This window comes from Rhea pennata, chromosome 7 (genome assembly GCF_028389875.1).
Source record: "Rhea pennata isolate bPtePen1 chromosome 7, bPtePen1.pri, whole genome shotgun sequence".
NCBI lineage: Eukaryota > Metazoa > Chordata > Aves > Rheiformes > Rheidae > Rhea > Rhea pennata.
In genome coordinates this window covers 14,673,327-14,700,368 of record NC_084669.1, presented here as the reverse complement: position 1 = coordinate 14,700,368, position 27,042 = coordinate 14,673,327, and the positions used below count along the sequence as shown (strand labels likewise).

The window sequence follows — 27,042 nt, the reverse complement described above, 5'->3', positions numbered from 1 at the left end:
CTGCAAGTTACTCTCATACCCGAACCGCAAATGGAGCGAGTTCAGGAGCAAATTCATAACCTGTTAGAGTGGAGCAGACAGCTGGAGGGGAACTCCTTTAGCAGGAATGTGCCGCTGAGTATATGTTAATGTTCTCCAGAAACAGGATGCTTACAGGAAGGACAGCTAATTGGATAAAGATGGATGATTCACCCGTCACTATCCCCTTACACTAACTCTCTAATTTTCATAGCTCCTGTGCAACTTGCAGCACTGTTGGCCTTGGTCTGAGGGCTCCCTCAAGAGAGCATCCCTCTATAGCCATCCTGAATTAGCTGCCTGTGGGCTAGAGCATCATTGACAACACAGGATCCTACCTAGATACCCCTAGCATCCCTTCGGGGTATCAGGTACTATCGTGGTGTCAGGTGGTACTACGCTGTGAGTGCAGCAGAGTTTTAAAAACAAAGTTTTTCTGCAAACTGGTTTCCAGAACTGTCCCCCACGTGCAGTGGACTGTCAGGCCTGGCAGTGGGATTGCCTGAAGTGCTGCTCCAGATCTCTGTCATCCAGCTCTGGATGGGGCACATCCAAAGTCTAGAAGGCTCTTGGTAGTCTATAAAAGCCACAAATGCAAGCAGCAGCTTTAAAAATCCAGGCTGCCGTTCTGCCACGTAAGGATTTGAAGCTTTTACTAGCTCTGCATCTAAGGTGCTTGCATTCTTTGGACTTTTTCCACTCTTATGCATGTCTTTGCCAGCTCAGCAGTGAGAACAAAATTGAAATGTCATGGAGAGGGGACTTTTCCTGCTCTGAGATGCACTTGTCAACCCCACAGAAGCCCCAAGTCCCCCCTGCTACAAAGCACCTCTCTCTTTGCCTGCCCTTTGCACAAGAAGGGAATGGGAGGACCTGGTCAGCGTTAACCCTTGCAGGGATGCTGCTGCCTGGGAATGGCCCATGTTGTTCCTCTCTGCAATGGTTTAGTTCCCCCATTTTTCCCCCTCTTCCCGACAAAGCTGTTTCTGAGAGGTCTGCATGGATGCAGGGGCCCTTTTCAAACGTTGCGATAGGGGATGGTAAGGGCCTCTTGGACCTCTGTCCCTGGGCAACCCTGTTTGGGGTCAGAGATGCTGAGTGAAGGCAGCGTGTCCTGCAGCAACATCAGGGCTAGTGGAAGCGGTGTACTTGCACTGTTCACGAAACATTTGCCAGAGACAGTGCTGTGTAAACCAGACTGGGGCAAAAATCTCTGCTCCGTGCGCTTCAATCAATGTTTGCAAAACAGCCGGAGCAGCTGAGCGCCTGTGTTAATACGAGACACGGTAGGGGCGCTCAGCGAAGCCGTCGTAGCAGAGGTGGGGAGGGCTCGAGCGGCAGCGCCGGTCGGGCGTGCGGCTCTCCCCAGCCAGGGCAGCGCCGTTTGCCCCCCCCCCCCGGAGCTGATGGCCATTTACAAACCCTTACGATTCTTTCACCTTGCAGAAGCACGCTGTCTCGCGTGCACCCCGCCGTGCGAGGGGAGAATTTTAAAGCTGTTGCAATCCCCCCTCTAAAGCAATCAGAGGGATCACGGGGCTGGGGGGGGGTAGCTGAAGGGAAACGGACATGGTCAAGTGGGAGAGGAGATACTTGTGTGTTGCAAATTTTCAGTGAGATCGAGGAGGGGAAGTGGTGATGGGAACAGCCACCCTCCAGGACCTATCTGATGAAATAAACAACGCTTGGGCTGAAATCTCAGAACTTTACTTTGGCAGCTGAGGCACAGACCACATTATCTAATATCCACTGCTGTCCAAAACATACTGATGGGGAAATGTTTTCTTAGTGGCCTCTTGTTTTAAAAAATAATAATAACAGAGGGCTGCCTGCCTTTGCAGTGACTTTGTTTTTCTGTGCGTTAGGCTGCAGTGATATACATTAACTGGTTCTCTTTATTGTCTTGCAGTTTAAACTTCCAAAGGAGTACAGCTGGCCTGAAAAGAAACTGAAAGTCTCCATCTTGCCAGATGCTGTGTTCGACAACCCGCTGCATTAGAGCTGAATTACACCCTTCTGACAACTGGGAGAGCCAAGTTACTGTCCATTGCCCAGTGACTCACAGGATAATTAATGCAGTAAAAACTCTGCCTGCAAATGAAAGAGTTTGCTGCACAACCACTGCAAACAGAAGAGGAGCTACTCAGCATGGCCCAGACCGAACTGAGCCCTTTCCTTTATCCTTCCCAGGGCTGAGCTCTCTGGGAACAGCCTGCGTATGTGTGAGTGCGAGTGAGAAGTATTTAACTATGAAAATTAGTAGTAAGAATCCTTTCTCTCTCCTAGCTACAGAACTCCCTTCTGCCTTAGCCTAGGGTGTAGACGCTCTGCACGCCTGTATTTACACATGCATTCTGCCAGGTGCGAGCCTATAATCCATGGATTAAATGTTCTTTACGTGACTCTGGAGTCCTTTTGTTAGCCAAACTTTTACTGACTGCAGAACTGTTCTTCCATGTGCTATTTTTTTTTGCTTTTCAGAAACGGAATGGTATTTCCCCTGTTTAAAGGAGGCCAAAAGCTCACATGCTTGAAGTTGAACAGATTTAAAGATGAACTTTCTAGTTCAGTCAAGAAAAACAAACCCAGATCCTCCCTGCCCTCAAATTAGGCATGTTTTAAGTGTCGGTCTTGGTGCTATTAGCTATGGTATCGCTGCAAACAGAGGCAACTTTATTCTCACGCATCCTGTCCTTGTGCCTGAACCCCAGGGAAGGTCGCAACCTCTGGTTTTGCACAAGCAGGAGGAAGAAAGCTACCGGGGCGGGGGAGATCTCCTGTTTACAGTGTGTTTATCTTTAAAGAGATACTGTCAAGTATTTTTTCCTTGCTATTGTACAGAATTTGAGAAGCTAGAAAGGACCATTTGTTCACAGGACAACCTCAGCAGCTCTGCAGGATCCAGAGGGTTGTTTAAAAGCGTATGAAATGGAGATCTCCACTGACCTGGCATAGCACAGAGGAGACTCGGCCTCAGTAAGGCAGCTGTCCTCCCTGTGCCAGCAGGGTTGTGCCCTAGCACAGCTCCATTTTCCCCTTCAGTCTTGCTGTGTTGGCTCTTTTGTGGCTGATATCCCCCCCCCCTTTTCTTTTTTTTTTTTTTTTTTTTGTGGGGGGGATGGACTGTAAAGCATCAAAATCTGTTTGAGAGGTCCCTCTCCTTCTAGATCCCTGTGGCCTCCTTCCTGGAGCAAAACACGGTGTGCAGAGGTCTGTGTCCCCTGCAGGCTGTGGCTCTGTACCGAGACGCTGGCCCCTGTGGATGTGCCGAAGCAATCTGCCGCAGGCATTGCCCCCTGCTGCTGTTGCAGGCTTGTTTCTGATGCATATTCCCCAAGCTTTTGCTTGCTCATTGCCTTTTGGTGGCAACTCTTCATTCCTTGTCAGGGAGGTGCAGCTTATCTTCCACCCCTTTCTACCTACAAGCTAACTTGGCCATTTTTTCTTCCCAGTTTATGCTCAATAGCTGTGTGATCGTAATACAGATATAACAAAAGCTTTTAACACTTGACTCCCCTGATCTAACAGCAAAGTCCAAGAGGCTTCATAGTACCCCAGGGTCAGTGTTCTGTTTGCTTTTCTGATTTAATTTCTTCCTGGCACAGTTGGCTTTGATGTTTCTTGCATATATTTGGGGATGGTTAGTGTTGGTCAAGAAGCAGACCTAGGAGCCACAAAGCTTCCCTTGGACTTGCTACAGAATTCCTCTGTGGCCTCAGGCAAGTCACTCAATGTCTCTCTGTACAGAGAGAGTGATTATTGACTAGAGGGCTGTAGGACTTACCGAAGCATGCCAGGATTTGCAGGAGAGGGCGTGCTTTGTGTACAAAGTGGTATTTGTATTATTATAATTGTTGTTATATTATAATTTAAAGCAGGCCAAATGCAAGGTCCAGCGTTGCTCGGCAGAACCTTCCTTTCTGCAAAGCTACGGAAGCAATTTACATGTAAATGAGTTTGTCATTTTGTCTGAACTCAGAGGATCATCTTAAAATCCTGCTGCGAAAGAGCAAACTTTCAGATATCTGCAGTGTGCCAGCCAGAGTGATTTCTGTGCTGTGGCAGACGGTATTCATCTGTCGAATCTCTTGGCTAGTTTCCACCGTCCTGGTTAGCAGTAAGCATGTACTGTCTCTTCTGCACTGCAGGTGCATACCCAGTGGCCAGTATGGGCTAGAAAACGGCAGGAAAATTTACCAGTCCAGCTTGAAAAATGACGTGCCCAAGTGCCCCATCGCAAGGTAACGAATACGTGGCCATTTGTGTCAGTCAGGAAAAGGGCAACGACTAGGATTTTTACCCAAAAGCCATCTACAGACAGTAGCCCGTGGACTGCTTTCACATGAGCTTGTTGGGGTGCCTGCAACAGAGCTGGCCTGGTGCCACAATGCTGGCTGCTCTTCCTTGTTTCCAGATGCTAGTTCTCATTAAAAGAAGCTCAAAATCCACATCTTGGTGGAGAAGGGACATTCGGAAGGTCAATCGTTGCTGTTCCTGCAGAGATCAGCACGGGGCAGAGAGAAGTCTATCAGAGCCTCTCTGAGCCCTGACACACATCTGGAAAGCTTAGGACCTCCTGCCCTGTGAACCTCAGACTCTCTGAGCCTTCGCAGCGGGGAGGCAGTGCTCTGCACAGGGAAAGCTCCTCCTCCTCGCTGCCTTGTGCTCCAGTTCTGCCTTTCTTATGTGTATGTTTTCCTCACCATATTTACTCTCATCAGATGCTCTGGTTGGGTTTTCATTGACTTCGGAGGGAGCACACTGAACACATTTGAAAATCCACCCAGGATCCCTGTGTGTGTGTGTGTGTGTATTTTTGTTCCATGTCATGTATTTATATATAGTTCTGAGTATTTGAATTACAAACAGGTGGCATGCCAGAAATCTCTATTTCTGAGATGCTTTCTCACAGATCCTTGCTGGTAGCTGGATAACAATTGATTTGAGGGGAAGGAAAGGAAATCTTCTCTATTTAATTAAGGGGAGAAATTCTTGACATAAAAACTGCTAAAGCAGAAAATGCTTTCTTATTGTTAGACCAACTATAAGAGAGAAACTGGTGAAAGTCAACCCTTAAGGTCCAACATCATGTTGCTGCCTCTCGACAGTTACCTAAGAATAAGAAAGTTGTGTTATTCAGGATTGAAAAGAACTGTGCACCAAGAGGGCCTCCCCTGCCCTTATTCGCTTCAAGTTTGCAATCAAGCCAAAGGCTTATTGGCGAGTGAGTGAGATCTTGAGTTTGGATATTTTCCTCTTGGGGCAAGGGGGCATGCCTGTGTGTGAAGGAAATAGAAAAGAAACCTATATTTTTTAGTGAGCAAGTAAGTTTTAAAAAGGAAAATAAATCAGCGGTTGCAAATTCCGTAGCAGTTTTCCAGCCCAGACCCGCTGAGACGGTAGCACCACGGGTGCTGATTCTCTTCTAGATTGTGTAGAAGGTCTGAAGCAGGATTGTATGAAACCAAAACCCGTTGGCTAAAGATAGTGATCTGGATATAAATGACAGTTTCAAAGAAGAGGGTACAGGTTTCCTCCCTCCCACAGAAGTCTCATGATGCAGATAGATAGGGATGTTTCCAAAGACGAAGAGCATTTACAGCAGATCTGCGATGCCTTGAAAATCCAACATGGGACTGCAACTCTGAAACAAGAGAAACCCCCGAAGCCAGGACTACTTTCCTTCTCAACCTCTGGTTGAAAAACGGGGAGAAAGAACGTACAGTTTCAACATTAAAGTACGCAGCGTATGATCGGAGCAGAGCAGTCAGGGTTGCAGCTGGTGTGACCTGCGGTGGTATTTTCAGCAGCTTAAGATAGCTGGTGCCTGCTGCGTGTAGCGTCTTTGAGGGTGGTGCTATATTGGTTTTGCTGTACGCAGACTTGCCGGCGGTGGTCTGAAATGATGTTGGGAAGCCCTTCACTTCAAATACTCTGTTGCTCTTGCGTGGCTTTTCGAGTGACACCGTCGGGTCATCAGACGCTCTTTGAAGAAGTAGAGGGGTGGTTCTTTTCCATTTGAGACCAGTGGAAATGTTTAGGGGGTCTAGCTTAAAAAAGAAGAGCTGAAGGCGGTGCCTGGTTCGGAGGGGGCAGGTCTGTTGGCGGGGAGCAGGGGAGCAGCCTCCCCGCTGCACGGGCAGCTCGGGTTCGCTCAGGGCAGCGCGCGCGCCCTGCGGCATCGCCTCCGGGCGAGACGACTTCCCCTTCCACCCCGTACCGGAGGCTCCTTCCTGTGCTCGGTTGCCCTCCGTTTCAAGTATATATATTGTGCCTTATTCCTCCTTCGAGGGAAGCTGCAAGGGCAGGTGGATCGTCAAGCGACTGCGAATCCCTTTCTGTGCGTCTGCCCCCGTCGAGGAAAGCGAGCTTGCGCAGAGGCCGCGCGGCGCCGGAGACGAGCTCGAAGCACGCGTCGGCCAGTGACGGCTGCGTCCCAAAATTTAGGCCAAATTTAGGTCCCTGGGACTGTTGCAGTTTTTAACTGAGCTCTGTAGCAACTTACTATTTTCGAAACATTTTTCTGTTGTCCGCTGCCTGCCTGTTCTCTTTTTAAAAGAAAAGCAAAAAGAAAAAAAAAAAAAAAGCCCTTCTATTCGGCTCAATTCCACAATTTCAGTTCCAAAATTCAATCAGCCCGAGGCTGCAAATGTGTTTTAAGCCCAGCCTTGCGCTGACCTGCCTCTCTGTCGGGCGACGTCCTTCGCCACCTCTCCTCTGTTCGCGCCGCGCTTCTGTTTGCCCTAAAACCGCTTACGGGAGCGCCAGACCCTGCGAGGCGGCACGGGGAAAGGGGAAGGTCCGGGGCGGGGAGGGGAAAAAGCGCTTTAAAAGCTGTGCGTGAGCGTGGCGGTCTGCGCGCACCCGTGGTCCTTCCCCAGGGGGGCTCCGGGGACGCGGCCGAATTGGGCCAGAAGGAGTTTGTACCTCGTAGACGGGCCTTTCTCCCCCCACTACACCTCCCCTTTGTGTTGCTGTTGTTTTTTTAATAAAAGACAAAAAAAAAAAAAGAACGAATGGAAAGCTAAACTAGCAGAGGTTTTTAAATATTTTATATTAGTTTCTAATGTAAATTCCTACATTGTTATTGCAGTGCTGGGTGCGTTTCGCCTGCACGTGACTTTTGTAATATTTTTGTGAATCACTAAACGTTTTTTTTTCCTCCCGTGTATTCCAAGTGCATTAAACATATTTGCATAACTGCCGGCGTCCTCCTCTGCGGCCCTTTTTTTGCGGGGGAAGCGCTGGAAGGGGCGAGCGAAGCCACGGTAGCGCAGGACGGTTTTGCAGAAATCTTTTAGCCGAGCTCTGGCTCCAGCCGGCTTTGCCGCTTGCTCCGGGGCCGCCACCGGGTTTGCGGTTCTCCGAAGCCGCCGGTTCGCCCGAACGCCCGAGAGGAAGACCCCCGGCGATGAAGGACGCCGCCGGCCGCCGAACCGCGTTCGGAGCGGCTCGTCGCTAATAACGCCGGCGGCGCCTCTAATTAACGCCGGAAGGGCTGCGGGCGGCTGCCAAGCCGGGAGAGGGAGTGGGTTTGCTTATTTATTTCTTTATTGTTATTATTATTTTCTTCCTTCTCAGCGGGGCGCGGGGAGGAGCGGAGGGCCGAGGCTCCGTCCCCGGCCGGAGAGCGCCGGCACCGGCGGGAGCCCCGTTACCCAAAGCGTCCGGCAAAAGGACGAGCCCCGAGCGCGTCGGCAGGAGAGGTTATAGACCGCGGTGAGGAGCAACCCGTCGACTTGTCTGGGCTCTTTAACACGCGATTAACCATTTATCAAAGCGCGCGGCGACCGCTTACAAGCCGTAAGCGGGACGCAGCGTGAAGCGTGGCTCTTCTCTCTCTGGAGGCGCCGGGGGCTCCTTCCTCCTCCTCCTCCTCCTCCTCCTCCTCGCAGGGCAGGAGGCGCCGGAGGAAGTCGCGGACGCGGGGAGTTTGCCGGGCTCCGCCGGCCTTTCCCAGCGTCGCTCCCCGATCCCGCAGAGGAGCCGCTTCCAGCGCCAGCGGCCTCCTGCGATGGAGGGCAGAGCGCGGAGCCCGCCCCAAAAAAGAAAAGGGGAAGATTGCCCTAGGGCTTTCTGTTTGGCTTTTTCTTTTTTACTTTTTTTTTTTTTTTTTTTTTTTTGGGAGCGTTTGCGGCTCTGACGTGGTTTCCTGAAAACCCTGCGTGGTCCTGCCAGGGGCCGAGCGAACGCGTGCGGCGGCCGGGCGGCGCGGGAGAAAACGCCAGCGGCAGCGCGGGAAGGGGGGAAAAAAAAAGAAAAAAAAAGCCTTTGCCAAACTGGCCTGACCAGAGCGTGACACGAGAGCAGGAAATGAGTCACCCGGCGAGGGCAGCTGCTCGCAGGCATTTGCCGAGAAAGAAACTCCACCGGGGCCGGGAACCGCCGCGGCCTCCCGCGCCCGGCCGCCAGCGCCGCCGCGCAACCCCGGGTTCAGCTGTTCAACTCCAGATTTGGCTGTTCCAACCCCAGATTTGGCTGTTCCAACCCCAGATTTGGCTGTTCAACCCCAGATTTGGTCCCTCAGACCTGGGTTTGGTTGCTCAGACCCGGATTCACCCCGGGACCAAGCCGAGCTCCCTCCATCGCCCCCTCCGCCCCCATGCAATCGCCCTTGGCCAGGCCTCCTGCCTGTCTTGACCCCTCGTTTCCCCCTGCTTTAGGATGGGGAAGGGACAAAGTCTGGCATTTTTTTTTCCCCAAGAGGAGCCCTGCACACGCATGCACCAGCTTGCACACGCATGCACACGCATGCACCCGGGGAGCCCCTGGCCGGTCTCCGCAGGGTTGTTCCCTTCCTCTTCCACCCCACAGGGAACGTACGTGGGGATGGGGGTGGCAGACGGGTCTAGTGCTGCAGACCAGGGTCTCGCCACCCTCTGAGGCCATTAAACCCAAGGACCCACTCTGAAAACCCCAGCTCAAGCCTTCGGGGCACTGCCGCGGCGGGGGACGGGGCCGCGCCTGCACCTCCCCGACGCAAGAGCGGGCGGGAAAGCGCTGGCGGCTTCTCCCCGGCTGCTTGCCGGGGTCATAACCGGCCCAAAGAGCCCAGCGCTTCCCCTCGGTTTTGGAGGGCTGGAGGTGGGGGGCGAGGCAGGGGGATTTGGGGCGGCGCCCCCGGCCGCCCGGACGTTCAGCCCGTCGTTTAACCGCGTAAATCCCTGCGAGCGGCTTCGTTCCCCGGTCGGCTCAGGAGGGTCCCCGGCCCCCAGGAGCACCGGCGGTTTCTGCGGGGCGGAGGAAGCGTCGCTCGGGCCCGCCCGGGGAAGCGGAGGCAGGTCCCGGCCGCCACGCCGGTGCAGTTTCGGGGGAACACGGGGGTTACTCTTAAGCGCACCGCTTTTCCCGGAGGCCGGGGAAAGCAGCACGTCTCCGACACCCTCACGAGGTCGCACGGTGCAACCCGAAGCACACGCGGCCTCCGGGGTGGCGCAGCTCAGCTCAGCTCAGCGCAGCAGTGGCGCGAGGCGCCCGCAGCGCCGAGCACCGCGGTGGGCCCCACGCGGGCGGCGCGGCCGCTTTAAGGCGGCGCCGCTTCATGTCGGGGCGTGGCGCGCGTGACGCGGCGGAGGGGGCGGGGCCGGCGGCGGCGCAGCGCAGCTCCGGGCGGCTGGAGGCGGCGGCGGCGGGACCCAGCGCCGCGGACCGGCCCCACCACCCCCCCCTCCGCCCCCCCGCCCGCCGCGTGGCGGCCCCGCTGGTGCCCCCCGCCCCAAACACCGCCCCCCCCCATGGCCGCGCCGCGGCGCCGCTGAGCCCCGCCGCTCCCCACCCCCCCCCCCACCTCAGCGCCGCTCCCGAGGCGCCGCTTCCGCCCCCCCGCCGCGCGCGCTCCGAGGCGACCGTTGGGGCGGCCCCGCCCCCTCCTCCCCCCACCCCCCACCCCGGGGCGGCGGCGGCGGCGGGGGGCGCCCGCGGCGAGCCCGACATGGCGGGCGGCGGCGGCGCGGCGGGCGCGGGGTGCCCGGCCCGGCGCTGATGCGGCGGAGCCCGCAGCGCGGCCCCGCCGAGAGCCGCGCAGGGGCGGATCGCCGCCTTGTGACTCCGCTTCCTCCCCAACAGCCTTTTTGTTTGTTTTTTCCGCGTTTCTCTCCGCGTCTCCGGGTTTTTTTTGTTGTTTGTTTGTTTTTTCCCTTTTTTTCTTTCTCCCCTAAGCGGGCACAGCTCAAAATGGCTGAGGACTGACTCGGCTCCGCGGCGAGAACCGCCCGCTCCCTCCTTCCACGCGCTTCCCGGGCCGGATCCGGCGGGAGGAGCAGCTCGCATGTCGGGGGGGACCGGGCGCGGGGCCGGCGCCGCGGGGGGAGGGCGCGCCGGAGGCAGCCGCCGCCGCCGCCGCGCTCGCTCCGCGCGGTGAGCGGCGCTCGCCCGGCTGCGCCCGCCGCCGCCGCCGCCTCGCCCGTATTGTTCCTCTCCGGGGCTGCTTCCTCGCTCTCTGCGGTCGGGATCCCTCCAGATCTGGAATGAAACTAGACTAGATCGGATTTTGCCCCCCCTCCCTCCTCTTTATTTCTTTTTTTTTTTTTTTTTAAGCCGCCCCCCCTTCCCCCCTCCCTCCGGAGAGGACCCAACCCCTCGTGAGAATTTAGAGCAGGTTGATTTTTGCTTCATAGGATTTAAATTCTCTCTCTCTCTCTCGCTCTCCCCCTCTCCCCCCCCTTCCCTCCCTCCCTCCCTCCCTCCGCGAAGCCCATTTTCTTTTTCATTCCTATTTATGAACGGAGGGAGAGATTGGGAGGGTTGCTTCGGGCTCGGGGCTGGAATTTCATCTGAATGATTGGCCTGTCTTCCCTCTGAGCTCTCCCATTCAAGACCTCACAATTTTGAAGCAGGCGAGAGGTTTTATTCTTCCCATTTTTTTCCTTCTGTCTTGTCTTCTTTTTTCCTCCTTTCTGATATTTTTTTTCTCCCCCCCCCCACTCCGCTCTGCCGGATTAGAGGCAAATCTTTGGGGCCGTTGAGAGAATTCAGTTTTTCATCATCGTCATCGTTGCTATTTTTCTTTTTTTAATCTTCCTCCTTTTCCCATTTTGAATCTTAACCCTTTGATCTGTTTCCTTTAAAAGACTCTCAATCTGAACTCCCTTCAGGGAGAAAGGGAGGAGAAATAATAATAAAATCAGAAAAAAAAGAAATCTGAGCGAGTCTGTTCTCTCAGCTGTTAGCCAGGTTGGTGGGGGACAAAAGTCCCTTTAAAATACTGAATGTCAGTTGCAAACCTGGGAAAAGGAAAATCGAATCTGGAGCGCTAAATTTAGGAGGTTTATATGGAACTTGGACTCTGCTACTGGATTTTGTATGGATTTTTTTCAACCTTTGGTAAGTCTTGATTCACCTTCTGGGATCAAAAGAAATTGTTTTTAAGGGTTGTTAAGACTTTGGGTTGTAAATCTTGGAATATTATGTCTTTTTTTTTCCTAAACTGCTAAATTGTTTTTAGTGAAATGACATGGATGTTGGTTTGCTTTTCTGGGATTCCTAGAATGCTGCTCTGTGGTTTATTTTATTCTTAATTTTAAAATCTGTTGCGGTTTTTATTTATTAGGTACCCTAAAGGGGGAGGGAGGGAACAGCGATTCACCCCGAGACTTCCTGTTGCAGGGAGAAAAGACCCCGGTGCCCATCTGTAGACCAAACTGAAAGATTAAAAGGGGGGAAAGTCGCCAGCTCCTGCCAGCAGAAATGGCCGAGAACTGGAAGAACTGTTTCGAAGAGGAGCTCATCTGCCCCATTTGCCTGCATGTCTTTGTGGAGCCGGTTCAGCTTCCTTGTAAGCACAACTTCTGCCGGGGCTGCATCGGGGAGGCTTGGGCCAAGGAGTCGGGCTTGGTGCGGTGTCCCGAGTGCAACCAGGCGTACAACCAGAAACCCAACCTGGAGAAGAACTTGAAGCTGACCAACATCGTGGAAAAGTTCAACTCCCTCAACCTGGAGAAGCCCCCCTCCGTCTTGCATTGCGTCTTTTGCCGCCGCGGCCCCCCGCTGCCGGCCCAGAAGATCTGCTTGAGATGCGAGGCCCCGTGCTGCCAGTCCCACGTCCAGACCCACCTGCAGCAGCCCTCCACGGCCCGTGGGCACCTCCTGGTGGAGGCGGACGACGTGCGGGCCTGGAGCTGCCCCCAGCACAACGCCTACCGCCTGTACCACTGCGAAGCTGAGCAAGTGGCCGTGTGCCAGTTCTGCTGCTACTACAGCGGGGCCCACCAGGGACACTCGGTCTGTGACGTGGAGATCCGCCGCAATGAGATCAGGGTAAGTCGATCCCTTCTGGTCTTGCTCGTCCTCCCTTTTCCCTCCCCTCCGGGCTCGCTGCGGGTCGATGTTGCGGCCGCCACGCGAGATTGCAGCTTGGAAGGCCTCTGCCCCGAGGAGCCTTCAGAGCAGCCAGAGCGTCTGCGCTGTAGCGGGTCGGCGGGGGCCCACCAAGCCGTTCTGCAGGCTGGTTGAGCCTGTGCCTGCTGCGGGACGGAGCTGGGCACGCCTGCTGGCCCACGGGACCCGCGCTGGGGCCGGCGTGGGTCTGCTGGCAATAGCATCCATGAGCTGCATCTCGGGAAATTTCCAGGCTTCTGTGCGGAGTTAAAATCTCATCCAGTGCAGCAGCCCATCTCCCCGCCTGCCACCCTCCCCTTGCTGAGACTGCTCCCAAGCACAGGATTTGGCCAGAAAGGGGTTCAAGAGGTTCCCCCCGCAGTGGAGCGCTCAGGTTGGCAAGGAGCCTCCAGCAGAGTGTGGCGAGTCTCTGCTAGGGAGCGCGATGCAGTGTCTGATAGCAGCGGCCTGAGCTCGCCTAGGTGTTTTCTGCCTCCTCCGCTCTGTACCGGGCCGTGTTGGTTTCCGTGGCCGTTCTTGAGAGGCCTGGGTTTGTGCAGGGCCTGCACAACACGCGTCCTGGTGCTGCTGCTGCTCCTTGCTGAGCGTGCAGCTGACCCTTTGACATAACGACCTGTTCCCCCTGCCTTGCCGGTGCCCTCGGCCGTGCTGGGGTGGAAAGGAGGAAGTAAGCAGCAGCAGACATGTTAGATTACAGCTCCGACAGGGAGAGATGGGGAAAACCAGCGATTGCCAAAGGGTGACGAGGCAGCTGTGGTGGGGATTTTGTTCTCCGGCCCTCCCTGCCCGGTGGGGGAAGGGTTCCTGCGGGAAGGGGCGTCGAGGCTGGGAGGCGTCTGATCTGAAGTCATTCAGCCGTGGGACCTGCATCCGCTCGGTTCGTTTGCAGTGTCTCTCGCTGATGCAGCTAAATGGGGAAGGGTGGAGAGCTGAGCCCGATGTAGGTGAAGAGCAGGGGGGATTTGGAGGAGCAATTTCTCCTGGTTCCTGCCTGGGAACAGCCCCACTGTGATTCAAAGCAGGGCCAGCTGATGGCTTTAGGAGGAACATGCTAAAAACCAGCGGCAGAGAGAGCAGCTTGGCTGTGTCCTCTGCTCCAGAGCCTCTCCTTCCAAAAACCTCGTCCTCTCCTGGATGCTGAGCAAGGGCAAGCTGGTGGGCACAGGAGGAAGGGCATCTCGCTGGAGGGCGAGATGGAAGAGCTGCCTGTGTTGGAGGTTGAATCTCCCTGAAATCTGGTTTCAGGCAGCTCACTCCCAGGGGCGACAGAGCTGTGCCGCGAGGACACAGACCCCGGCCATTGTAAGCCTGGTGAGCGTCAGGCTGCTGCTGCCTCTTCCCACCGCCTTCCTCCCTTCTGCTGAAGCCTAGCGTGAGCCTTCCCTTCCCTCCCAGTGAGGTCTGAGGCTGGCAGAGCTTGGCGTTAGACAGCGTATTCCCAGCCTCGCCTCCTGCGCGGGGGGAAGCAGGACCTCTTGCTCGTGGGGACTCAGGATTGGGTTCTGGCCAAATAATGGGGTTTTCTAAGGAGAGGGTGTGCAGGCCTGCGCCGTCCCAAAAGCAGTGTGGGGCACAATGTTGGCTTGGGGGAAAGTAAGCCTGTATTTAGCCTGTGGCTGGACCATCTGGCAGGAGCTTTCACCCCTGGCTCCAGACCCTGAAATTATTGGTGGGCATTTAACCACCCCACAGGCAGCCTTGTTGTAACCCCATTGGCCTCCTCCAGCCATCACATCCCGTCCCAGCTGCCCCGAGGCTCTCGGTTAGACCCTTAGGAAGAGGCCCAGTGCTAGTCTGACGAATAAATATTTAACAATGAATTGAATGGTGATTACTGTAAAATGGGGATGATTTCCTGTGTATTTTAATGTTGCCAAAATGAGTCACCATTTAGCAATTAAAAAAAGAGTCATAAATAAAAATTGCAGTATAATTACTTTCCAATTGGATGGCCAGGCCTCGGAGGGGGGGAGGTGGCTCCGTGCAGTGAGGAGCCAGTGTGAGCTAACAGGAAGGTTATTTTCCTCTCCAGGTTTTTTTTGGGGGGGGAAAACCAGAGACCTCCATGGAGGTGCCAGCAGCTCCACCACACACGCTGGAAGGGGAAAGACCCAGCCAGGCTTTTTGAGAAGCACTTTTCTGCTTCTATTTATAGGAGGTCATTTTTGTGTCTCTCTGCCAGGGTGGAGAGCCACCCCGGGAGGACTCTGTGGGGCTGGAACAGGCCTGCCTGTGTGTGTATTTCCCGGGAGCATTAACCAGGGACCTGAAGTATTTTTCCAGGTCCTTTTCCAGGACCCTTCGATCTCATCTATTCCCACTCTCGCTGCATTTTTGTTGTTGTTGTTGCCGTTGTTATGGCTGGATGTTCACTGCTCCTTGCGGATACGTGCCGCTAATGGCCTGGCATGTAACTGCTACCGGCTAGGCTGAATTTTGGCCCTGATGTGGAGTCGTAGGAGACGCGGCCGGGCAGCAAAGGTGTTGGGCCGTATAGCAGAGCTGCAGACTTACTGCATGACCTTGGCCAAATCCCTTAGCACCTCCATGGTTGTTATCTTAGTTTCCCTTCTCTGCAGTAATAAGCTTGTCTGTTCTCACTGGGCTCGTGGTTAAGGTAGGTGCTTGTGGTTAGGTTAGGTGCTGGAATAACAGAGGACAGCTTGAGGCCGGGAAACGGTCTACCTGAAGGATTCCTCCGTAATTCATTCAGTTTCTCTGCAAACTGGCTGGAATAGTCAAGGAAAAACCACTGACGAGTTGCCGGATCTCCCCTGCACTCGCTGTGTGGCCTTGGGCAGGGCTCTGTTTAAAATCCGCCCCTCACAGAGCCGCGTGAGCTGGTCCCGGAGAGGAATGTGGCCGTGTCAGCTCCCAAATTAGGCCGCATGCATGTACCGTCCTGCGCGCGCTCAGCCAGCAGCAGCTCCCTGCGCGCAGGAGTCGGGCCCGGGATTCCTGCCTGCTTGCTCATCCGACACGGGTGAATATGCTCATTGAGCGTCCTGGGGAAGGACTGCTGCATGCGGCAAGCCCCCACATCGCCAGAAGGCTGGGGCTGGCGAGAAATGCCAGGCTGGGGTGATAAGTGTGACAGGGGCGAATGAGTAATGTTGGGCTTGTGAGATCTGGAGGAGGCCCCAGGAGCAAATGGTCATGAGAGATTTGTTCCATGCGTGTCTCTGGAGCTCATGTTTGGGAAGCTCTTAATTGAGAAATGAGTCAAAGTTTGGAGGCTAGGAGCCTGATCCTCTGCCCGGGATGTGGTGTGGGGGATTTGCAGGCGTTACAGCAATGTGAGACGAGCCCAGCAGTGGAGGTGAGCCCCAGAGCCCAGAGGAGAGGTGGGAGTCTGCAAATGTTCTCCAAGGAAACCTCCCCTTATTAGTGCTTATTACACCAGCCCTGCTGCCATTTCGCTTCGGAGGGTGTCTCACCAGCTGCCTGCAGACCAATTTGAAGGGGGCAGAGGGGTTCAAAACAGTTGGGGGACAGAACCATTGCTTTGTCAGCTGCAAGCTAGCAATTTGGACAGCAGATCTCTTGCTGGCCCCGAAATGCTAGAAGCAGGTTGGCGTAGGTGGAGGAGGGGTGTCCACGGAGTAGTTACCCAAAGTGGAGGCTTGTACTTGGGGTTTTTTCGGGGGAGAGAGACCTTTCAGTGTTAGGTGCTGCACAAACCCACACAGCCCTGACTCAGGATTGGATGAACTCAAAGGTGCAACCATAGTACAAACAGTAAATAAAGTATGTGGTTAATCTTTCTTTCGTGGGCGTGTAAAATGCTTACCTCCCCTTCCCCCTTGTGAGATGTTTTCTCCTTTGTTTCCTGTTTTTGTAGCGCTTAGAGGAGGGAGAGAGAGAGAGGAAAAAAAAAAAAAAAACCCAACAACCCACCCTCTTTTTGCTTCTGAACGTTTTATTTGTGTCAAGGTCTCAAAATGAAATGTTTTTTCTTCCATCTTTGCCTTTCCTGCCAGAGACATGTGCCTCCTGCCTGTTATTCTCAGGCATGGAGAAATCTGCTTCCAAGGTTGAAAAAGAAAGTTATCCCAACTTGAGGTTGGTATGTTACTTTTTTTTTTTTTTTTTTTTTTTTTCCTTCACCCAGAGATGAGGGGAAAGAATACATTGCTGTGAATAGAGGGCAGGTCAGAAAGCAGCAGCTTTCTGATATGCAAAATGGGCTCACCCAAACATTTGCTGGATGTTACCACCATGTTAACTCCCTCTTTGTATCAGACACGGTTGCCTGAAGCCAGGTACAAAGCTTGCTTGAGGATGTCCCACCTACCCATAGGGAACTGAGAGTGCCGCTAGTGGAGAGGGTGTTAGGGGATCTGCTTCCGCTTTGCTTTTGTTCCAAGGGACAGAGATAGCTTGCACCTTGCTTACTGCACTTTTTTTTTTTTTTAATGTATAAAGCTGAGAGAAAATTTCTGTGTTCTGAGCATCTCCAATATTTCTCTATGTTAAGAAGAGGGAGCAAATGTACAAAGCGCACTGTGGGAGTGAGTCCTGTGGGAAAACATTCAGAGACCTCCTGCTGGTGTGCAGGAGCAGAGCACAGCTCCGACTGTGGAGCAGCACTCATGTGGCAAATCCAGGGAGACAGAGATTGGGTTTCTGGGTGCATCTGGCCCACAATGGGTTTGGACTTTCTTTACAGTCCCCCAAATAAGCTCTGTTCAGGTGGTTTTTTAAGTATGGGAAAAAGGAGAGGTGAGCACCTGGTAGAAGCTCAGAGAGATGAATCCCAAGTCTGTACCTGAAACTCTGGCCCTTTGCCACCATTGGCTACCCGTCCCAGTGCAGAGATGGCCACACACTTTTCCTAGCTACCCAGTTGATTGCTGTTGAGTTCAGAAAGTCTAGGTCTCTAGAGGGAAAATGCCACCAGGTTTTCTTTGATAGATGGCTCTGACACCAGAGACACCTTGTTTGAAGAAGTCCCATGTTGCATCTTCCCACTGCATCCATGCTAAAGATGTTAAGCAGAGAGCTCGGGAGCCTCAGTGCTGGGGAGACTGGGGTCTGCTCCACCACCAGGCTCCTGGCTTGAGCTGCTGTAGGTTGTTTTACTCTGAAACAGGTTTGGTAACTTGCGATGGGCTGGATTTTTACGGGCTTACTTATTTTCCAGATGACTTGTTTATGAGAAGTGCAGCATGCAGTTCGTTGGAGGCATTGTGAGTGCGTATGCTGAAGTTTTCTGGTGTAATTTTGCTCTTGTGACTGTAGGTAGTGTGGGCTGGCGGGTGTTCCCCACGGTGCTCTTTAAACATACTTGGTTCCCCCCAATAATTTTGGCAGCAGGTTCTATGAAGCTGGGCTGATGCAGTCAAATTCCCCCTGCTCCCTCCATCTTCCAGCACCCCTGGAATTGAACCTCCAGCCCTTTTCTTCTCCCTTGTCAGTTTAGACCGTGTGTCTTCCTCCCCTAGCTTTGGTGATGCCCCCTGTTCCTGCCCAGGGGCCTCGTGGTTCCAGCGCCAGGCTGCTAAATGTGACTGATTATTGTGCCCTGGGACGCTGTCAGTTGGTCAAACTGCCTTGATGAGTAATGACTTCTCAGGCCTTGGGCAGTTGCAGAAATCCCAGCACCCACCTAGCCTTGCTTTCTAGCTCCATGCCGTTCACCGCCATCGATCTGTCAAGCTTTGCTGTGCTTTGTTGTCAGGGACAGCAGAGAATTTACGTTCAACCGATAGCAACCTGTGCTGCCCTTGAGAGATCTCGGGGGGCCAAGCCACACTTTACAAGCTCATCTGGGTTTGCTAGAAAAACAGCCATGGGTGTCATAGTGCTCCCAGATCTTCGGCTGAACTGGAACAGTCTCCTGCCTCCCGGAGGTTTGGATTAAGGGCTTTTCCCTGCTGCTTTTCTGCTAAGCCTGGGCATTTTCCTTGCCCTTAGCTCATCGAGTTGTCTGTTGTTGCTTGTTCTAAACCAGCAGCCACAATTCTTCTACATAGAGTCATCTGAGAAATGACAACAGAGATGGGGGGGGGGGGGGGGCGGCGCAGGGAGGCAATTTAATGCCTTCGGGAGGGAAGAGGCTTAAATGGAAGAGATGGAGCTGGTAAAGCAGAGGTAGGAGTCAACAGCCAGCAAGGGCAGGGGCTGCGGCAGGAAGTGCTCTCTTCCCACAGTGGGGGATGCTGCATGGAAGAGCGCTGAAGAAGAGCAAAATGGAAGGAGGAGAGAGAGGTTCATCCAAGGACCTTGAGCTGTTTCCAAGGAGTGGCAACAAGTTAAAGCCCAGTGACACCACTGCAGTATATAAGGGTTAGCTGTATTTTGCAAGTGAGGATGGGTAGGCCCAAACTTGCACACTCATATTGGACAGCTCTGGCTGGAGAACTTTCGGCCTCAAACCCCTCTCTTTGGTGGTGACTTCTAGTTCACCCCTAATACAGGGGTGTGCTGGTCTGGTCTCTGAACCAGCAGGTACAATCCCAGCTTTGGCTGGTGATGAGAATGTAATAAACTTTGCCCAGGCCCTTGCTTAGTCTAAATCTAATCTGTGATATTTATGTAAGTGTCATGTAGATGCTAGCATGCAGGTGTGATTTGTGCAGCTCTTCTGGAGCCTGTGGTCATGGTGGAGAGGGAAAAGTAGGAAAGACTTGACTCAGTGTGACATTCCCTGGCTTTCCTCCACTCCTCAGCCTTTTGTGTCACGCGTGGGAGCCTGGATGAGTCCACCGAGGAATATGCAAGTCTCACGGATGTTCTTCCCTTTCTTCTCCCCACCATTGCTCCAGCAAAGCCCTGTCCTCGAGCTCTCCCACATGCTTGGCCCAAGCCAGGTCTTGCTGAAAGGGAGGCCACATCCTCTCTGCTTCTTTGTTCTTCACCTCCGGAGGTGCGCTGCAAGGAGCTGCACAGATGAACCCCTGCCCCTTTCCAAGCAGAGGAGAGAACGGAGGCTGCTGGAGGGGGTGGGAGGAGAAGGCAGATTTCCATGTCTCACAAAGGGCACAAGCGATCAGATTTGTGCAACTGCCCAAGAATAAAGAGGCTCTTACATTGCTGGCTGCCCTGACCTCTCTCCTCTCTGTTCAAGAGGACAGCCTGTGACCACACAGGGATTTCTTAGTTGTGTTTCTGAGGGAGGCCGTAGGTTTTCTGCCCCAGATCTGGGCCTATACTGGCCTATTTCTTGCATGTTACCTATCTATTTATTTTTAAACAGCCCTTGGAAGTCCTGGTACATGGTGGTAATTTTTCTTCTCTTTAATTTCATGTATTTTTTTTTTTAATCTGAAGCTGAAATGGGGCTGAGAGCAGCAGTGCTTCCAGAGCAGGGACAAAAGTAACCAGGAGACACAGGGCAAGAGAGGAGGGATCGACACCGAAACAATGAAATAGCCAAGCAAGGAAAGGCTGAATGCTCAATAGCACAAGCCTTTGCAGAAATGCCTGGCTAGTGCAGCATTTTATAATCAGCTTCTGTGCTGGGCTGGCCTGCAACAGTAGTGTGATGGGGGAGGAATGCTTTGAATTAGCTGGATGCCAGAATTAATTCTGACAGAATTCAAATGTACATGTATGTACAGATTTATAAATAAACACTTAGAGCCAGATTCTGCTTTGCCATGCAGGCTCCGGGGCAGAATCTGGTCTGGCCTTGCTTTTCTCTTTTCAAAAAAAAATAAAGGACTGTAGATCCGGACTGGTCTCTGGTGACTTTGTCAACTTTCTGTGTTTATCAGCAGCCCGAAGGCTCAGGAGATGCTGGTTTGGCTGGAGCAAGGGGGGTGGCTCGGCGGAGTCGGAGCTGCTGAGGTCCCCAGTTTGCTGCATCGAGCCTCTGCCTGCTGGTAGAAAACATGGGGCAGCTGCCGTGGGGGCCAGCACAAAGGTGTGGGTGCCCAAGACTGGGGTGAGGATGCTCTGTCCTCCTCAGCCCTCCGTGGAGGGAGCAGTTTGGTGTGTCGTAAGCCCTGAACTGGTGCAGGCAACTTCACTCGGGAGGCCAGAAGCCAGCGGAGTTGGGAATTGGAGAAAGAGATGCCTGGTCCCAAATAGGAACAGATGATCTCCCAAGTGTGAGACCCAGGATCATGCAAGAGATTTTACGTTTGCTTCCTAGGTGAACTCAGGGAAGAGGTTCACAGTCCTGCATCCTTTCTGATAAGGACACCTTTGGCCTGTTCTTACTAGAGGAGCGTGCTTGTCCCTCTTCTGTCTTGTGATTCACTTGTGACAATAACATGAGCAAAGTTCCCAGCTCAGAGCAAGGCCTCAAATTCGGAATCATCTATTTGCTGGTTTGTTGTAGCAGAACCCGAGGGGAAAGAAGAATTAATTTCTCTGCCTCCTCCCTGTTTTTTTTTTCCAGTGCTTTCACTGTTCTTTTTTCCCCTTACCTTTTCTTTCTCAATTTGTTGTTTTGTGGATGCTTTGGAGGCCCATCTCTGGAGCGAACTGGAAACAACCGAGCTGTGGATGGCTCCAGATGAGGCAGTTGGCAGGGAGTGACGTTCCGGATGGCTGTGTCTCTCTGAAATATGAGTAAACGTTGTCAGACCAGCCGACTGTACGAGCTGGAGGTTCAGGGAAGGCTGATCTGTCCTTTCCTCCCTCCACCCACCTCTCTGTGCATGATCCTCTGCTTGCTTGGCATCACCTGATTCTCCTTTCCTGTGTTGGTGACCTGGAAGCTTCATTCCAGAGCTGGAGACTTTAAAAAAAAAAAAGGGAGGGGGGAAGGAAAATCCCATGTATCCTAATGGAGTCGGCAGTTTCCCTCGCTGTACAACAGCTTAATCCAAACCCTTGTTTGAGCCAGTTATTGTGTGGCTTTAAAACCCCGTCCCCTGGAAACGCGTCTCCCACCCCCTTCCCTCGCAGTCAGTCCTGGTGCTCTGCTGTCAGCGGAGCTGAGCTCCGGGGTTTGGTGCTGGGCCACACGCAGACAAGCATCGATCGCGTTGGGGGTCGTTTGATATTTTTGTGGCAATGGCTTTTCGTCCCGGTTGCGGTTGCTGCTGGCAGGGGGGCCGGGGGGGGGGGGGGTGATGGCGTGCGCTGTAACGGGTTTGTGTGTGTGGCGGAGGGAGGGAGGGTAACGCGATCGCATCCCCGCGCTCGTCATCCCCTTCGCAGCGTGGGAAGGGGGGGGCGGTGGGGGCAGGCCGCGTCCCTCTCCGCGCCCGCCCGCCCGCCCGCCCGCGCGCGAGGCCGCCGGCTCCTCGGCGGGAGCCGCTCTTCCTCGCAGGTGAAGCCCAGACAAAGCGGTGGCGGTGCGGGCGCCTCTCTTTGTTCTCCGGTCCTGGTGCACCCGGCGCTGACGGCGAGAGCCCCGCGCAGCGCCGCAAACGGCTGGAGCGGAACGAGCGCGCCGCCGGGCTCCCTCCCTTCCCTTGCGTCCCTCGGGTCTTGCGTTAGGCCCCCCTCGGTGCTGGGGGTGGCCGGATCCAGGGGAGAATTCCTGCTGTTCCCCGCCGGCCGGCTGCGCGGTCGTAGCTGGGTGGCTGAGCCCTGGCGAGCCCTGGTTGGATCAGAGCTGGTTTGGTTGTGGGAGAATCAGCGAGCAGGATCTGCCCACCCTCCGCGGGGGAGTGGGAGCATCTTTTGGGTCTGTTTTCTCCTGCTTTTGCTTTGCTGGCAAACTCTACTACGGGGCATCCTTGTGAAGGGCTAGAAATGAATCTGCGTGCACTGCAAAGAGCACCCCCTCCAAACACGCGTCTCCCGAGGATGGGAGCACAGCAAGTATTACTGTGGCCTGTCCTCGAGCCAAGGATTTTGTAGCATTTTCCCTACAGCGGGGGAAGAAAAAGGGCAACTTAATCTCTGCAACACCCTAAAATCAGCACAGCAGAATCGAGGTGTTACCCTAAAGCTGGGATAAACTGAGGTGGAGGGAGTTTCCTGAGGTCATTCAGAAGGTCTATGGCCATGTGGGAAGCAATCCTGAGAACCCAGGCTTGGTCTTCCTGGGGGTGCTGCTGCATCAAGCCCTTGGTTAGAAGTTGCGCGTGCTCATCCCCAGGTCTCAGCACGTGAGTAGCACCTGCCAGTGCCTTGCTGAACAGGGTCCCCTGCTAGGTGCCCCCACCCAGGCAATCCTGCCCTCGATCCTCCCCAAGGTTGGCTGCTGGCTCCTGCTATCACCTATGAACATACACAGTGCTAATCTCCATTTATCAAAGTGCTTTGGCAATAAACTAATAAACACTGTGGCAACAAGCGAAAACCACCATCTACGTATTAAAAATGCCCACTGGAGCATTCCTTGGGAATGTTCCTCCTTCCCAAAATGCAAGGCCTAGCTCTGTAGGAGAGAGAAAGGCAGGAAGCATCCGAGAAGACCTCCCTCTCTCCCCCCAGCCCAGTGCTATGTAATCATAGCACAGAGATTTGAGGAAAACACTGTGTTTCCCCAAAAATGGAGGCTGAGAATTCCTATCAGCAGGGGTGGAAGATGGAGGAAATACGGGAGTGGAAACCCATCGGGCGGCGGACCCAGGCGTCCTGAATCCCGGCTCTGCTGGCTGGCAGCTGCTGTGTATCCAGGGAACCTGTCTCTTGTTCTGCCCAGCGGAGGGAGCAGGCATTAACATTTTGAAGGTCAAGCAGAAATCGAGAGCTGACTCGGAGGTGCTGCCGTGCTAGCAGGCAGGTAACAGAGAAGCTACCGCACAACCAAACTAGCAGCGAGGCTGCTTTGCGGGTGCAAACGCGCAGCGGGGCGAGGAGCAGCCACCGCTGGTCATTCTGCTCTAGAAAATGGCAGTATGGTCACAGCTAGAAATGGCTTCTCTGCTGCGCCGTGCTCTCTGACACGGCCCCCCCTTGATCCCCGCGTTGCCCTCGGCACCTCCCTTAACCTTTGTGTCTCTGCTGCATCCTCTTTAAAAGAGGGTAATGAAACTGGAAGAGGGAAGCAGCAGGCGCTGGAGGCACCTTGGGCTGCCTGACAAAGCACTGCTGATCTGCTGGAGACAGGAGGAGCTAGATTTTTGAGTCGGGAGATCAAATGCCAGCTCCGGCTGCCATCACGCTTCCTCAGGGCTGCTGCAGCTTTCGCTGAGCCCTGCTTGGGGAACTGAGCAGTGAGGTGCCGTGGCGGCGGTGGGGCCCAGAGAGAGCAGCTCTGCGGGCTCCAGCACCGCAGTCTCTGCTGGGCTCCTGTCCGCCAGCTGCACCCACCCCTGCGGGGCACACGCGGGGAGAGGCCGTCCATGGAAATCCTCGGAGTTCAGGGCTGGAAAATGAGGCTCAAACATGAATTGCACAGACCAGCAGAACCGTACTCAAGCACTCCAGTTTCCACCTCTTGCTCCTCAAGAGGATGGAGCGGGCTGGGGTCTGAGCTGTCAAGCGCCAATCTCTGAGTCAAACCTGAAAGATAAATGACGCTTCAGGGGCCTGAGATCAATAATGTCAAAGGCTGGCCTGTAACCAAGCGAGATTAAAAACCAATGACAGGCTTCCTCATAGGAACAGAAGTCAGCGTGTTAAAAAACAGCAGCAGAGGTTGGTCCTTTGCTGTTACTTCCTGAGGGCAGCTGCATCCAAAACACTCACCCCAATCCCACCCTCCCAGGCTCCCTCATCAGAGATTTCCCCTCCTCAACCAAATACTGCAGCTCTCCTACACCCACTACTCTTCACTGGGCCCCACGCAGCTGGTCTGTCAGATCCTGAGAGCTTTTACCTCTGGAGGGGCCGATAATTTGGAGACAAAAGAAATCCAGCCCAGGACTGGTGTGCCAGAGACTTCTGCTGTTGGGTGAACAAGGGGATGCAGGAGGTAGAGGAGGGGAAGGAAAGATTGCAGTGGACCCCAGCAAAGTGGAGAGCTGTACTGCAAAGCGGTGTGTGCTGTGAAGACACTTGGTTTTGAGGAGGGGATTGGAGAGAGGAATTTGGGAAGTCAGAGCTGCTGCTGGTTGTATTGACTTTGTCTTAAATATGTTGTTTTCACCTATATTTATTTATTACAAGTGTGTATTTGTCTGTGATGAGTGTTCAGCCAGGTAATACTCCTAGGATTCAGGGCGACTTGCTGTTGCTCCAGCAGGAAAGCGGTTAAGAGAGAGATGCTCTGCCAGGGTTCAGGAGGGCGAAATCGGGGACCCCCTTTGCGTGGGTGCAGCTGCGGGCGCCAGCTTCCAGCTGGCATCCTGCACCTCGGCAGCGGTTGGGTGCTGAGTCAGGGGCCCAGCTTTCCTTGCCCTCATCACACTGCTGCTGAGCCCCGTGAACGCACGCAGAGAGGTGCGCGTTGCTCAATTTGCTGGCTTAAAATACGGTCAGAAGGCTTTCAGGTCCAGATCTTCCTCCCCTTTTACTGCTTGTGGGTATGAGGAGTTAGCCCAATTTCCTTTGCTGGTTTTGCTGGAGAAGGTGCACATGGAGGGGTGGCTGTGCCCATTTTGGGGGGGAGGCTGGCGCTGGAGCCGTTCACGGAAGCAGCTTTTCTCCCAGGTGCGTGCTGGGCGCCGGAGCTGTGCGGAGCGTGGAGCAAAGGCGCGTGTCCGGGTGCTCTGGTGGGGCTCTCCACCGTCGCCAGCAGCCGCAGTCCAGCCGAGGTGGAGAGGGTGGCACTGATTTATTTTCAAGAGCAAATTAAGATAAACTCGGGTCTCTTTTTTCCTGCGGATCCGTGGAGGGGTACACCCTCTGCCACAGTTCTGCCGTGCAGGGCGACCCGCAGTCCCCGGGGCTCGTGCGAAAGGCGCAGGGATGTTTCCTCTCTTTCCCAAGCACAAGGGCGATTAAAGGAGAAGGGGCCGTGCTGTTCTCCCGACGCTGTCCCTCCCGCCCGCCAGGAGCTGGCGGTGCTGGTTGCCTTTGCCCCGGGCTCCTCTTCCCCTTCCTGCGCGCTGCGCCCACCCCTTCGCTGCCAGGAAGCCTGGCCTTTGTGTGGAGCAATGCCTCCCGACACCAGCCGGGCGCCGCGATTTCCTGGCGCGAGGGGCGCGAGCGGGGAGGCGAGGGGAAGGGGCGTCGCGCTCCGCCGGGGCGGGCTGAGCTCCTCGCCCGGCTGGCGGCGGCGGCGGCGAGGACGGCCGCCCCGAGCGCTGGGCCGTGCGCCTGGCGAAAGGCACCGTCCTGCCGGGGCGCTTCGGCGGGGGAAGAGCGCGGGGGCTCTGCGGCATCTGCCCCTGCCTCGGCGCCGCGGGGGAGATGGTCACCCCCTGCCCCGGGAGCGTGGGAGCGCAGCGGTGTTTGACCTGCTCGGCTTTCTGTCTGAAAGCATCCCCGGTGCAGGGCTGGGCTTGCCTCCTGCTGTCTGCAAATCCATTGCTTCAGAGGGTCTTTAATTTACCCCTCCAGGAGTATGGGCTTGAGCCCTGTTTACCCAAAACCTGGGCCAGCAGAAGGTCCTGGGTCTTGCTCCGAGGCAGAGCGGTCTGGTGCCGCTAAGCAGAAACAGGAGGGTTTGTACTGGGGCAGGAACAGAGCCTACATCTCCTGGGACCCAGGCCTGAAGCTGAGCTCTGGGAGGATCTTGCTGGCTGTACAGACACATTACTTTAGCAAGGGCAGAGCACAGCTCAGCTGCAAAGGGGTTTGCAGGGTGTGGGCTCTTGGCCTGCTCTTAAAAAGGGGCTAACGCAACACATGAGAGTTGGCCAAATGCCTTCCAACAAGACGCCACCACTGGCGTCTTGCCAAGAGATGGGGGCTTTGCATCTATTTAATTTAAGACGTGTTTATAGACGGATGGTGTTTTGCGGCTGGCTGGAAACTACAGGTCCCAGCATGCTCCCTCGCGTGCCGCCTGGCTGCTGAGTGCCGGCAGGAGCGTTGTACTGTGGGACTCGTAGTCTCTGTGCTCACAGCTGTAGGGGCTTTGCTGCCATGGACGAGGACTTCAGCGTTGCTTGGCAGAGCCTGGCTGCAAAACACCGGCTTGGTCTCTGCCTTTGGCTTTCTTGTCCTCCCACCACCCACTTGCCTGATGCAAGACCAGGTTGGCCTTTTTATCTGACCAGGCTGGGGAGTGAGTGTTGTCCTCTTCTTGCACATTTGCAACGTAAATATTTTGATCCCGAGTACGTTGCTGGGAGCTGCGCGTTACGTTCGGGAGCTGTGATTCATTCATGCTGTTGCTGCGCAGAGCACAGCGAGGCAGTGTTGGGACCCATCCCAAAGCTTTCCTGTGATCGCGGCTGTGAGCGGCTGGCGGGGAACATGGGACATCACGTTTGACTAAGTCACAGTTTGCTTGATTCCTGCAAGCAAGAAGTGCTCTGCCAGTGTAGTTAAGGACTTGCCATCTCCAAAGTCTGATGGGTGCAAAGTCTTACGTTTCCATGAAGAGGAAGGAAGAAAGGAAGAGGGAGGAAGAACAGGAAGCGAGCCTGAACACAGGCTCTTGCATTCCCTGGCCACTTGAGTGCAGAAATCCTGCCTCCATCAAGGTCACTGGATGCAACAGCTTGTGCCTGGTCCCAGCTAGCCTAAAAAATAAAGATGCAATGTGATGCATGCTCAGAACCTACACCGAGATTGAGCCTCACATGAGGCCCCTGCAGGGTTTCCCCCGTGGGATCAATGCTGCACAAGTGTCTGCGTGTATTTTAGGTGGAAATGGGACAGCCCGAGATGGGATGCTGAATGGATGGGCCCATTCCAGCTGGAGGGTTGCAGTGTCAAGAGCTGTAAGAGCTGGGGCTTCTCGTGTTAGCTAGCATCATGGCTGCCTTGAATCCCTCTAGGAGG

At 54.5% G+C, this 27,042-nt stretch overlaps 2 protein-coding genes across 3 annotated transcripts in view; both read left to right on the top strand.

Moving 5' to 3' along the window:
• The window catches only part of SUFU (SUFU negative regulator of hedgehog signaling), a 95,422-nt gene extending 93,002 nt beyond the window's left edge, over nucleotides 1–2,420 (top strand). For both annotated transcript variants that reach the window (XM_062579941.1, XM_062579942.1), the window contains exon 12: nucleotides 1,928–2,420. In XM_062579941.1, coding sequence (XP_062435925.1) covers nucleotides 1,928–2,017 — 90 coding nt within the window. In that variant the 3' untranslated portion in view covers nucleotides 2,018–2,420. The remainder of the gene's footprint in view (nucleotides 1–1,927) is intronic.
• A 7,990-nt stretch (nucleotides 2,421–10,410) lies between these two features.
• The window catches only part of TRIM8 (tripartite motif containing 8), a 35,804-nt gene continuing 19,172 nt past the window's right edge, over nucleotides 10,411–27,042 (top strand). Inside the window, exons 1-2 of the mRNA XM_062580621.1 lie at nucleotides 10,411–11,340; nucleotides 11,623–12,273. Coding sequence (XP_062436605.1) covers nucleotides 11,704–12,273 — 570 coding nt within the window. The 5' untranslated portion in view covers nucleotides 10,411–11,340; nucleotides 11,623–11,703. The remainder of the gene's footprint in view (nucleotides 11,341–11,622; nucleotides 12,274–27,042) is intronic.